The following is a 13633-nucleotide window of genomic DNA, read 5'->3' as shown; positions in this document are numbered from 1 at the left end:
CCCTTGATTGGAGCTATAGGTCTGTTAGCTCCTCTTCGTTACTCTGACAGCAGGTAATTATGTACGTTTCCTCCACTCTGCGTTTCACTCTCGCAATTATGGGCTCTGTCAGCCTGGCTGAAGGAATGAAAATGGGGCATCCCCAAACTTAATGCCTCAAGAGCAGCCAGAATACCACAGTCCCACACCACCAGACTAGACTTCAAGGTGTTGTATATGGCAGTTTTAGAATTGTAGGCCTGTACTAGCTTTTCACAACTAGATTTATTGGTTGGCAATTGTAACATGTGCTGGTTCAAATGATCATTCCAATCAAACTCATCCTTAATCCATATAAATACACAAATAATCTTGCTCAACTAACGGATAGCAGCCTTGAATACAAAAATCATTATATAACTAAAATCCTGATGCTAGAGTTCTATATTTGGAATTTTCCAATGTTAACAACCCACGTACGATTGTTCACTCACATGTCTATTGTGTTTTGAACCACAGGAACGACCATCAGCCATTGTTAACTGTAGCCACGGGCTTCCCGACAGGTGCTTGTAAATGAGAGGTGATGGGGGCTTGAAGTTTTGCTGCAAAGGGGTGTATAGTTGGGGTGGGGGGCAGGGTGGAGTAAAGGCTAGTTTTCTAGCTAGTAAAGGCCACAGAGAGGAAACCAGGATATCTAAGCTTGGATAATTCACATTCTTTAAAGCCTGGAACTTCAAAGAAACACTTACTTTGAAGAGCTCTCCCCGGTCACGAAATCTTGCTCTTTCTAAATAAAGAAATACTGTCCATTTTTCTTGAGGGTCCCTGACGCTTGGCATGTAAGGGGCCTTCACTGGAAACCTGTAACCTTTACATCTGCACCCAAGAGCTGCATTAAGAGGAGTTTTGCCAGGATCTGAGATTTACTTCAGCAAGGTAGCAAATGACAGCCTGGTGTAACAGGAAGACTGAGCATTGGTTCACGTCAGTCAGCCCACTGGTGTGTTCAGTATATGCCACATAGAAAAAAAGTGCATCGAAAGAATACATCTTGATTATGAATATGAATATGCCTGCAGCAATCATGGGAACAAACGCTCTCAGAGGCAGTTGTTCAACGGAGAGTAAAGAAAGAGACTTGTCATCCACGCAGATGCTAACGGGGATCATAAATATTACTGGGACAGCCTGGCATGATGAGCAGTCTTTTAAAACAAATCAGCTGAATTAGTGCTGATTGCAATCACTCTTTCTGTGAGTTACAAGATGGTGGATTTCTCTATGAATAAAGACAAAACAGCATTTCGCACGAGAGTTTAAGTCATTGTAAAACTAAGATCTCCTGCATTTGTGTCAAGCCGGTCTCACAGAGTTGTTACAGTGCCCCTGTGGCAAAGGTGTAAAATGTTGATCACATGATTCGACAGCTATAAAGAGGAGCACTTTGTAAAATAGCAGTGCAGACTTCGACTGTGTGAAACCATTATTTAAAACGGTGGTTTACCCTTCATCCAGATGCACTGACCGTTGGATAGCGTTGTGACGTCTGTTTTAACGCTAGAGCTCCTAGAGAAGCGAAAAATTTCACAGGGCTTGGTAGGGTCCATGTAGCCCACTCCCCTGCTGTGAAGGGATTAACGCCCATTGTCTACAAGGGAGACTACAACTAAGAAGACATCAAATACAGATAAATTAAACCAGACTAAAGACATCAACCAATACTAACTACAATTAGGCAGATTAATGAACAAGGACATTGACATAATAAATATGTAGCAACCCTGCATACTACAAACTAAAGAGACAAACACAAAACAAACAACAAAACTAGTAACAGTGACTGGACTGAATGCAAAAATACAAGACAAAAGCAAACAAACAACAGAAAGAACTAGACACACTGTAGAACCAGAAACAAAAGAACAAGGGCCACATGCAATAGCCAACAAAACTGTGGCTTTACTGTGGGTAAAACACAGTGTTTAAATACACCGGCAAACGAGGAAGCTAACGAAACAGGTGAAACTAATACACAGGGTGGGGACACAATACAGGGTCGTGAAGGTCGATGCAAATGGAAATTTCAAAATAAAAGCCCAAAGAAGAAACCAGGAAACAAATTGAACCTAAACAAGAGGGGTTGTTGAAGGGACTGAGACAGCCGTGGTATAAAGAGCGGCCCAAGCTGGGACATCATGCTTTGGAGTTTGTGGCTATGGGATTTATTTGTGTTGTGCTTGAAGAGCGGGCTGAGTGCCGGGTGCTTCCAGAAGCCCAACAGATATGACTTTGTCCTGTATCGTTTCCACCAGTGATGAAAGCCAAATGAACAGAAATCACCAGAAGAAAAGCTGGAAAGGATCACAGTTGATGTTGCTATTCACAGCCAAAGAATACTCCCCAACAGCACCTTGCAGAGAAGACAGACCCTCTTCTCTTAAAAAATAAAATAAAACAAAACAAAATGCAAAAACAAAGCAGCTGGGCACGCGTAGTTTAACTGGACCAGCATTCATGGTGTTTGTCACGCAAGTGTCAACAGGATGGCAACTGAAACACTTGGAAATCTCAGAAGGAAGCATAATAATTGAGCGGTCCTCTGTGTCTTACCGCTGAGTAAAATAACTTGGTTCCTAGAGGCCTGCTGGCATGCAAGCCATGTGCAGCGAAAAATACCAAATTATTATCACACGTTGTACTTTACTGTTGCTGGATAGAGCCACAGACAACAATGAATGTTAAACACGAAGCCCCTTGGAGCTCTTGTTTACACACATTAGCAATGGTGAAGCAGTCACTTGAATAAAAAGGCCATAATGTTCATTATTTATTATATCATTATTATTCATAATATTCATTATAAGACGTTTAATTCTGCAAAGCATTTGACTGCAGTGTTAGAGAATCAACTGAAATGTTGAAATGTGATTTTATATTAGCTTCACAGCTAAACGGCTAATAAAGGAGCCTGGTCCTGTTGATATGGTAATAGCAGCTTATTATTTGAAAATCCTTCCCCCTCACGGAGGATAGCGGGACATGCAATAATCACAGTGATGATGTTCTTCTAGGCTGGCCTGCTAGGCAGTCTGGCAAAATAAAATACTCATAAATGCATGTTTTCTTTAGGTGGAGACTTTGCCTTGCCCTGATTCTGGGGAAATGAGAGATGAGTAAAGGGACAAGCTTCTCCATTACATCCATCCATATCTGCCTCATATTTTAGATTTGTCGGTTCAAACACCTGAACCCACATGCCTTAGTCTACCAATGCAATATTTTGTTAGGAAAAATCTTGAAACAGCACATATTTTATGACTCTTGTCATTTGTCTTTAATCATTTAAAAGCGTAACGGGGTGGGAGGGGGTGTTGCACTTGTGTTCCAGTCTGGGCTCTTGAAAGTCTCGTTTGCATGAACACATTAGCGCTTTCCTCGCCTGCTTCACGTGTGCTGGGACACGTGGGATTATTCTGCGGGAGGCAGTGGCGTGCGGTGCCAGCTCAACGAGCCCTCCGCCTGTCACTTAATGTCAAAGATGCTGCTTCCCTTGGCAGCCCCGACGTCCCTTCTCCACAATCCCAGTCCTGAGCGCTCCTGTCTTCTCAACTCTGCTAAGTTTGCTAAGCAAGAGTGACGCCACCTCAACTTCTCAGCCGTGCTACTCCACAGACACTGAGGTGGAAAATGTAGTAAATGAAGTTTATATGATATCACAACATAAAAAATTATCACTGGCCATCTGATGTTAAACTGACCCCTGGACAATGCTTTGTCAGAAGAATGTTTGAAGACCAAGACTATAAACCTCATATAATGTCAGTAAAAGGCTACATTATGACAGGTAATATTCACTGAGGGACAAGGGTCAATATGAAGGAGATCATTTAAAGCCCTTCACAGACATCGCTGTCTGGGGACCTTGGCTTAAGATTAGACATTTCTCATTCAAATATGGATAGAGTTATTTGAGCCAAATCACTATATAGAATCTACTTGGAGAGGTCTGCTTGGACAGGGCTGCTTGGACAGGTGTGCCTGGTGAGGTCTGATAGGACACCCATCAATTTTCTGTGACTGTGATGACATCATTTGCTAGGTATACTGTGACTGAGGTTCTCAACCCCATATCCACTTTCAGCCACCACTCAAAACAACACTGCAGAAAAAAACCCACTGGATACCAAGGTGGGATTCCTGTTCTCACCACCTAATCAGCTCTTGTTCCAATAAAGCTGTTTTCTCTGGCTCGTCTCAAGGTGAGACAAAACCCACGAGAGTGACGAGGCAGTTAGGAAGCAGAGTAAACAAGCCAGCCCTCGGTGACGCCGTCAAAGCTGATCAATAAGGTGAGGGAGTTATGACATCACCGGTTGCTGTGGTAACGCCAGCACGCAGACGGTGCTTATCCGGCACGCTGAGAGGTTGTCAGACGGGGCGTCGCTCGCACTCACCGTCTGCCTGAAGCCACAGAAACTACAGCTGTCTGTCCGACATTGACGTGTCGTGTCAATGTCAGACGGATTTCACCATCGGTGCAAGAAGACTACAACCACAGACCCGCTGCCTTTCACATCCCTTAGCATGATGTGTACTTTGCTGAACTGTGGTTTATTCATTTGCACTGGGTCCTGTAAAACGGTCCATGTGTATTTACTTATGCGCAGGGTATGAATTCAATATTTATAATCCAGCTGACTATAAACAGAGAAAATGATTAGCTCCGTACACGGAACGGCAGAACTAATCAATACAACATAAGCACAGTACCCCCTGCCTTGCCTGTGAGATGATGGGTTAACTTGGTTGTGAAATATTGTGTACATAAGTGTTGCATCTTTGAAGTTGTGAGAGGGGGGATGGATTTGGCTCGGGTGCTGTTTTGTGGTTGGGCAGATGTCTCCTACACAGTGACAGCTTGTTGCTTGTTGCGCGAAAGCTATTTGCAGTAGTCTGGTTATCACTGTATATGGCATTGAGTTTATTGTTTTAGTGCATTGTCTTGATCATCAGTAAGCAAGCGTTCCATTAAAACACACACGCGGTCTCTGCCTGCTGCACTAAAACACCAGCGTGATTGATCACACTTTGAAATCCGCCTGCTTCGTGGCCATCATGTTTTTTTTCCTTTAATGTAATATAGTTCCTCTTCCATTCCGCCTTTGAATGATAAATAGACATTGCGGCTGAGAGAAAAGGAAAGCAATTACAACATCAACATCGTTTTAATGGACCACAAATTGTGGAAATATAAAACTGCACATGTAAGCGAGGATGTGTGTGTGAAGATAGTGTGTAAATGTGGGGTGCGTGGGGACATGTTCCTGCCGCCTGAATACACACCGCTGATATACACTCGTGATAATGCATTTAACAGCAGTGGATCATTGTGTATTTCTCAGAAATCCTCAGCTGTAATAGGTTGGGTAATGGCAGGAACACTTTCTCAGCGCCTCCATTACATACAGACAGGAACAGAACAAACACTTTGGTGTCCCACCATACACACCAATGGCTTTCATGTGAAACGGGAACATATTATAGAAAAAAGGGACCTACGCACATGATGCTAAAACTCCAGATAATCGTCACAAGTTTCCTAGCACAGCTTAGTAGAGATGAGCACCATTTACCAAAGAACCCTTAGCTAATGGGTTTTACCATTTATTTTTTCACGGATTTGGTATTTTAAAAAAATGCCATGGAGGAACCCAGGCACAATATGCACCACATCTACTAGATGTGAATTAACATAAGCCCCGTTTGCTTTGTGTGTGTGTGTGTGTGTGTGTGTGTATTTTAGGCCAGTGCTTGTGCGGTCAGTGCACATGCTATCCTCCAGGAGACAAACGCATTCATGGCAAGAACTGTGAGTGTGATGACCGACAGTGTGAAGATGTGCATGGTGACATTTGTGGTGGTAAGGAGCTCTCTCTCTCTCTCTCTCTCTCACACACACACACACACACACACAGATTGAAGTGCCCATTATTGGCAATGATCTCGCCATTCTTCCCAAAAGATATCAAATGTAATTCATCTTTTTTTTTTTTTACACTCTCATGTCATTGTGCAATTCAATTTTGTAGCAACCAGTCAAGCTTGTGTGTGTTGGGTGGGGTAGTTGGTCTGGTTCCTGTTCTTTAACCCAGGCATTTGTCTGCTGGAATTAAGCTTCCTCTCCTTTCCTGATGGGGTGGTACCAGAGATCAGATAGCGCTGGAGTCTCTGCTGGTTTTCATTTGATCAGTCATACTTCTCAAGGAGCCTCTCAACACTGTGTTCATAACCTTCAGATGAGCTCCAGAAACACCGTCGCTGCATCTTTTGTGCAGCAACAAAGCACTGAGTGAGCGTCCAGAAGATGGGTCCAAGACACCGAAGGTGCATGTAGAATTCCTCGTATATCCAGTGATCCAGGACATCCAGTCTTCCTGGGACTCTTAGTGGGTAGCAGGAGACTCGATGTGGTAAAATGGCCACGGGGACTTGATGTGGATTCTGTAGGGGGTCATGCTGAGTGGTGAACAGTGGGAGGCACACATGCTGGGAACTAGTGGGTGATGAGGGTACAATCATCCTCAATTTGAGCAATTGGTCCGGCTGTGACCTCAGTTCGTATACCGAACAGCTGAAACGGAACACCAACACTGTTTTTGTTTTCAAAAATTGCTGCACTGGGGGCGAGTGCGATAACCAATAGGAAAATGAAAATTTCCCTGAATTTGAGTCTCGCTGTGCCTCCCCTACTCTGTGCAGATCATAGCATAGCGACAATTAACCAACGTGCATGTCAGGCCGCCTGATGCCCCCCCCCCCCATTCGTTGTGATGGAGATAGAGAGAAAACTGAGGGCCCTCACACTCCCAAGGCTGTGTAATATTTGTGGCTATTAAGTTGTAGAACCAGATGAGCGTGACTGTGTAGGCTACAGTGTGAAACAGCCTGTGCTTTTGAAAATGAACTCACAGTGTCTGAGCAGCACGGTGAAGTGCGTCAGGCAGTCGATTGATAGCTCTTAAGAGTCAGTGACTCACTTGTTTTGGTTTTTTTTTTTCTCCTGCTCAGTCTATTGCTAGTCCTCATACTGATCACGGTGGACAGCCACTGAAAAAGCTTTATTTGAGGACCGGGGATGATTAGGAAATCAAGCCATTCGCTATATTCAGTGGGTTTCCACACAGCAGGGTAAGGATATGGAGAAGAAAGAGTTGCTCTTCAGAGATTTAGCTATAATGATTTTCCCGTGGTGAGCGGAAGGATCCAGTCGATAAGGATTAGTACAATATCTCCACCCATGTTCATGTCACTCTCTGATATTATGGACTGATTAAAAATGACCTGCAAACAAAGAGGCTTCCAAAGGGAACCGTGATGCTGATTCAACACACTGATGTGATTTGAATAGACACGCTCTGTGGAATCTGTAAACCCAACTCAATCTGTGAATATTTCAAAGCCTTTGAAGTTTATTCATCCTCACAGAGAAGTTTGCACTCTTGATTGGAGCACTTAGGCACAAAGCGCTAAAGTGATGAGAAGTGCTATCGCAAGACTCCAATCTTCAGCAATTTCGTTTCACTGTAACTGACATTTCAGTGATGGCCTGCCCTCACAGAAATGCCTCAAGGCTTAAGTTACACAGTGTACGCTGCAGGAGAGATCAAAACTAATTGGTGCTTCCACACTGGTGAAGCTTGTAGATGTGGCGAGGCTGTTATGTTTCTTTCCCATGAAGTGAACTGCAAAACTTCACGGCCACTTAGGCCAGGGCAAGACAGCCGTGTCAGACGTGTCGGGTCTGACCCTTACCTCAGCTATAACATGGGCAACATAACGTTTTGAGTGTGTATGGCAAAATGAATTTGTGTGTGTATGAGTTTGTGTGGGTGTGTTTAGGTGTGTGTGTGTGTTTAGGTGTGTGTGTGTGTGTGTGTGTGTGTGTGTGTGTGTGTGTGTGTGTGTGTGTGTGTGTGTGTGTGTGTGTGTGTGTATCACACACTCGACTTGTCCAGGGCAGCGCCTCGGGCCAGATGGCTGTAATGACTTGCCGTGACTTTCACCCTCAGGCCAAGGAGATTATCTGGTTTTATTTTCCTTAAATGATCCATGTCTGTATCTAGTGTCCCCGTATCAGTGTTTCGTTTCTACAGTTGTATCTGCCCAAAAGAAAACTTAAAGGACTGATTTAACATCTTTTACATTTGCATGATTTTTGACATGCCCTACAAACATCAACCACACCTTGTTATTATTCCCGTTGCAGTAAATGTTTTAGCAGTTAAGCTATACACTAGCTTAATAAAATAACATTTTTAATTAACCTCTGCCTGTTTTGTTTGATTCTAGCATAAGTTATTTTGTATTCTCAATTGCTTTCTGCCATATACATGATCAAATATTTATGGATAAATAAGGCAAAGATTACCTTGACTGATGAAAAGAGAGGTGAAATAACCTGCTCTTTATCCACAACACACCACCTCATTTATGGAAAACTACTCAGATCCAAGCAAATGCCTTAACCCTCAGGGGACACTACTTCACCTTGCTGAGGACTCTTAGATATGCAGACTGTATACTTTCCAATAGCTATGAATTGTAACGATACTCAGAAGTCACTCAAATATACAACTTCAGAGAAAATTGTTCTGCTTTTAATCGGGTTATTCTAGCACTGCATGGTTGAATAACAGTGTTTAAATGGTATTGGAGTAACAATTGGTGCCAGTTCCTCCGTTTCATGTTAGCAGAGATATCATTAAAGCGCTATACCAGTATACACAGCAGACGCAAAGTGATCTCTGAACCTTGACTGACAGGCCATAGATGAGCTAAGTGGAAAATCAAATTTTTCAAATAACAGTGAAAGGCTTAAGGAACAGTTGCAAGCCCAGCACAAGGCTAAACTTCGTATGGCTACATGTAAGCCCTAACCAGCATGTGGTGTAAGAAATAAAACTGGACTGTAGTGTTTAAAATGTAAACATGCAGTGCTACAGTTCATGAGGTAAAAGTGCTTAACCTCAGTCAAAAGTCTGGCCAAGTAAGGATGGTTTTAGTTTTTAATTTTAAAAAAGAGCTTTTAGACATAATAGTTAAATGCTGCTTCTCCATGCTTAGTTTTTACCTCAGGCAGGACTAACTGACTGGTTTCTAATGATCTGAGGGTTCTGCCTGGTTCATAATGCTGCAGCATATCTGATAAATATACTGGTTGTACACCATTAAGTGATTTATAGACCAGTATTAAAACCATAAAGTTAACTCTGTAGTATACTGCCAGCCAGTGTAAGGGCTTAAGAATGGAGGTGATGCGTTCTCTTATTTTGCTCTTAGTGAGGACTCTAGCTGTTTGTCTTTTTCTATGTGTCCAGAAGGCCATTAAAGTAATCAACCCTCACAGAGATAAAGGAATGAATAGGTTTCTCTAGGTCTGGTTTTATCTGAAAATCTCTGATCTTGTTGATGTTCTAAATGTGATAAAATGCTGATTTATTAACTGATTTGACGTGACTTATAAAACTGAGATCAGAGTCTTAGCATGTCATGTCATTTTTTTAAGTGCAAAAAGCAGCTAGTTTGTACTTCTCATTCCTCTTGCCAAACATAATTATCTCTGTTTTTTATTCCATTGCAGAACATTTTGACCTATCCAGTTAGTGGTATGCTCAAGGCAAGTACAAAGAGAGCCAAGGGGCTGTAGTTGTCTGGGGAGAGAGCTAAGTAAATCTAAATGTCATCTGCATAGCTGTGGTGAGCCCAAAATCATGTGGAAGCATGTATAAGTTAAATAAGAGTGTACCAAGAATCGAACCCTGAGGGACACCGCAAGTCACTGGCACTCTTTCAGAAAAATTATTTTTTATTTCAACAAAGTAATTCATGCCTTACAGATATGAATTGAACCATTTCACTACTCCTCCTCAGACTCCAACCAAGTTCTCAAGTCTATGAGAATATTACAGTGAAAAACTGCACTTACACAGAGCATTAGTCAAACTGATACCTTCCTTTCTGTATTTAAATGTCATAAATTACCTTAATTACAGAAGCCTTGGTACTTTGAGTAGATTGAAATCCTGACTGGAATTTGTGTAAAGATAGAAAACCAATAAGTTGCTTGAAAATCTTTGAGAAAATTTTTCTCAAAGAATTGTAGATTTGAAATGGGCCTGTAATTGCTTAAAACTTTCTTCCAGATTTTTCTTTTTAATACAAGCTTCACAACTGCAGTCCTTAGTGAGTTTGGTAAAATGTCCATTAAGATTGAGGTGTTTGCAGTATGTTGGCTGCTGTTGAATAAAATCTCTTTAAGCAGCTGGTTGGCAATATAACGGCGAAGGCGTTGTGGAGCGATTGCGAGGTCGATGCATAAAGAGCAAGATTTACTAGGTGCAAATCTATGAGAAGAGTCATAAGAGCAGTCCAGGGTCATATTTTGTGGTCAATCTGACATATAACTGATTCTTTTAATGCCTGTACCACTATTAGTAATATTCTTGGCATCCATTTTCAGAACTACACAGAGATACTCAAAGGATATAAAGTAACCAAACTGCTTGCATTAGAATCATTAATTATAGTAGCTGGCACAAGAGACATTTATAAAGTTGAGGTTTGGCAGTGCTGACTCAATTAATATAGTTGTGGCTCGACATTAATTTAACCTTGTTTTAGTTAGTCAAGCCCACATGCTATAATAAAATCATGAATTACATGAGAATTGTCTATGAGTGATCTAATATTGAGGAGAACTAACTTCTCCAAAAGAACTAAGAACTCCAAAAGCTGTGACTCACACCTTACATACTGTAGGTTGGACATATTTACAGTATCTGAAACACTCTGTTTTTTCTGTTTCTGATGAGCACTGGATTGGGAGAGAGCAGGCGTGCTGGATCTAACCGTCTTTTGATAACACACTGCTGAAGTCATTAATGTAGCAGTAGAGGCCTGAAGAACATCAACGAGGCACCCTGTTGGAGAATGGGGTGGCCTCTTCCAGTACAACGCATGGAGGTGGGTGGGACTCGAGAGTGATTAGAGAGGGTTAGACAGCGACGCTGTCATTTCGGTGGTTTAGGAGTTTCTCTTTCTATGAGCTCCAGAAATCTATGCCAGGTGGTGGAGAGGCTTGATGCTTCTTAGGAGAAGGTCTGGGAGATGGAAGTGGAGATGAGGCAACAGATGAGTACGGAGGAGCTGGGTTGATTTGGTGCGGTACCTGAGGGCCGGCTGCTAGGGAAAGTGACAGCCCTGCTCTAGCCAATACCAGCTTCTCCACTGTTGCAGGGAAGTTCAGGTTGGGCAAGGGGGGAGTGGAGATGGAGGACAAATGCTGAGTCCTTACGGGTTAGTGGTGTCCCTGGAAGCTTGGTCATCATCATGGCTCTCATCCAAGGTCTGCAGCTCTATCAGGATGGACACGGTGGAGGGGAAGTGATAAACTCCATTGATGCAAGGGAGCCCTTGGGGGTTTCTGCCAATGCATTGCCACTAATGGTGGTGGATAAATTGCGCACAGAGAAAATTCAGTTCTCTGTCAGAGTTTTGGCACCTTTCTTGTTTGTGTGCAGTCCATCCTGCCTAACAAATTTCTGTTCCCAAAAAACAATAATGTTGGGGCTGTTTGACCTACAGCTTTTGTGTAGCCAAGTGTTTAATCCACGTAGCCTTGAGGATATATTTGTTCACCATGCAGGCAGAGGATCACTGATACATTTTTGTATGTTAAAGTTGCTAATTGTGTTGAAGAGTTTATTATAGTCCATTTTTAATAACTCAGTCTCCTGCTTTCTCATGTCATTCTTGACAACATGCACAATAATCAGCTTCGCTGTTGTGCAGTCAGCCTGGATTGTTGGTAGATTTTGATTTAACTCAGAGGTTGTGATTTTCAGCTCACATTGAACTATTCCTTTCCGATACTCCACTGAAGTGATCTTGCCTTCTATTGCGGACTCTGAGCAGCAGTGTTAGCTTTAGCTTTAGCATTAGCAGGAGATGAACAGGTGATTGATACCAGTTGGGTGGAATACAAGACTACAGAGCTGTATGTAGCACAGCATCTGGGTTTGGCTGCAACCCAGACCCATCTGTACTCACTGTAAGAGCTCCGATCATGCCGTTCACTGGCCTGGGTCTGCGTGGCTCCTGCGCTACGTGCTCCACTGAGCCCCCCATCAGCGGTCTGCTGCCAGCACGTTCACACTCTGGTCCTCCTTACACAGCATAGGAAGGCCAGCTCTTAAACACCCATAACAAGCCCTGAAACCTCATTTCCAACACAGTCATTTTCTATAGAAGACCGCTTTTATAGGGAGCCATTTTCTGATGTGTTTCTTTTGGTGTCCAACAGGAAACCAATGTTTTAATCTGAAAATCGCAAAAGAAAAACAACCACTTTTGGCTTCGTAATGCTTCTGACCTGTCTGTATATAACAAGCTCGGACATTGTAGCATGAAAAATTACATCTGAAAATAAAGAAACAGCGGTGCTAAGCAGAGAAGCGTCTACACAGCCAGGAAGGAAAACTCAAATACAGAAGCAGCATTTCTATTAGAGGTCATCCAATGAATGCAGGCATAGTTGCATCATTGTGATAAGGTTTACTGGGCCATTCCCAAATCACATTAACGAGAATTGGTTTTCTAATGGGCCACCCCCCTCCTCCGCTCGCAGCAGTATGCTGCACTATTCCAGATTCTGGATGCAATATTAATGCTACTCACGTTCCAAAGGCTCATTATGTTATACAGCTAAGTAGCAATGGCATGGAGATCCAGTGGGCGTGCTTGACCCTCTGGCCTGTCTGGTCCAGCCTGGGAACTTAAAATATGTATGAACCCCTGCTGCTACCATGGCCGCCTCCCGCACTGTAGCGAGGCAGACGGGAACATGGAAGGACAGAACCGAGGACGGATCTCTCTCCTCTAGACTCGATTCAGTCTGGACGCGCCACCTGCCTCCACCAGGTCGGTGTTGCTACTGCCCCCCAGGGCGCCCGCAGGTTGGGGACCTGTTGTTGTTGGATGCATTGAGGCTCAATGTTTGCGCCTCACATGGAGGCATTGAAGTATCGTGTCTGTATTTCTGTTCTGCATTGGTTCATTAAGGCAGCAGTACCCACCCACGGCTTTTCAGGAGGGTTGGGGGGGGGGGGGGGGGTAGTTGGGGGGGTTCTCAGAAAATATTCCCCCAATGACAGATACAAAAGGCTCAGAGAGCATGAGCGTGGGTGCATGCAAATTTGCATTCACAGCAATTCACAGTAATGGAGAATCACAGGTGCAGTTTAATTGAAAGGGTTGGGGTGCCTCTCTTCCAAAGCAATTAAATGCTCTCATAGGCCAACTGATTGGAGCAGCCACACGTGTAGTTTCCCCAGCTGCACACTCTGGTCCCCCATACCTGCAGCGCTGCAATAGAGCGGTGTGTGGTATTGTGGTAGCGGTGTGTGGTAGGAAAGGCGGTGGGGTGCGGTGCCATTTATTGTAAATCATTTAGGCTTGGATGTGAACCTTCGCTACGATATAGAGAACCCAAGAGCTGGCGAGATTACTGCGAGGCCACCGTACATCTGCAATACATGCTTAACATCCATGCAGCAGGACGCAGGACTGGACGACTTCATTTGGGTTTAATAAA

At 43.3% G+C, this 13633-nt stretch overlaps 1 protein-coding gene across 1 annotated transcript in view; it reads left to right on the top strand.

The window, feature by feature from the left end:
* The window catches only part of itgbl1 (integrin, beta-like 1), a 37695-nt gene that overhangs the window by 18511 nt on the left and 5551 nt on the right, over nt 1-13633 (top strand). Inside the window, exon 8 of the mRNA XM_077001682.1 lies at nt 5786-5902. Within this exon, the coding sequence (XP_076857797.1) occupies nt 5786-5902 (117 nt within the window). The remainder of the gene's footprint in view (nt 1-5785; nt 5903-13633) is intronic.

This window comes from Brachyhypopomus gauderio, chromosome 4, assembly GCF_052324685.1.
Source record: "Brachyhypopomus gauderio isolate BG-103 chromosome 4, BGAUD_0.2, whole genome shotgun sequence".
NCBI lineage: Eukaryota > Metazoa > Chordata > Actinopteri > Gymnotiformes > Hypopomidae > Brachyhypopomus > Brachyhypopomus gauderio.
This window is presented reverse-complemented; position numbering and strand designations above follow the sequence as displayed.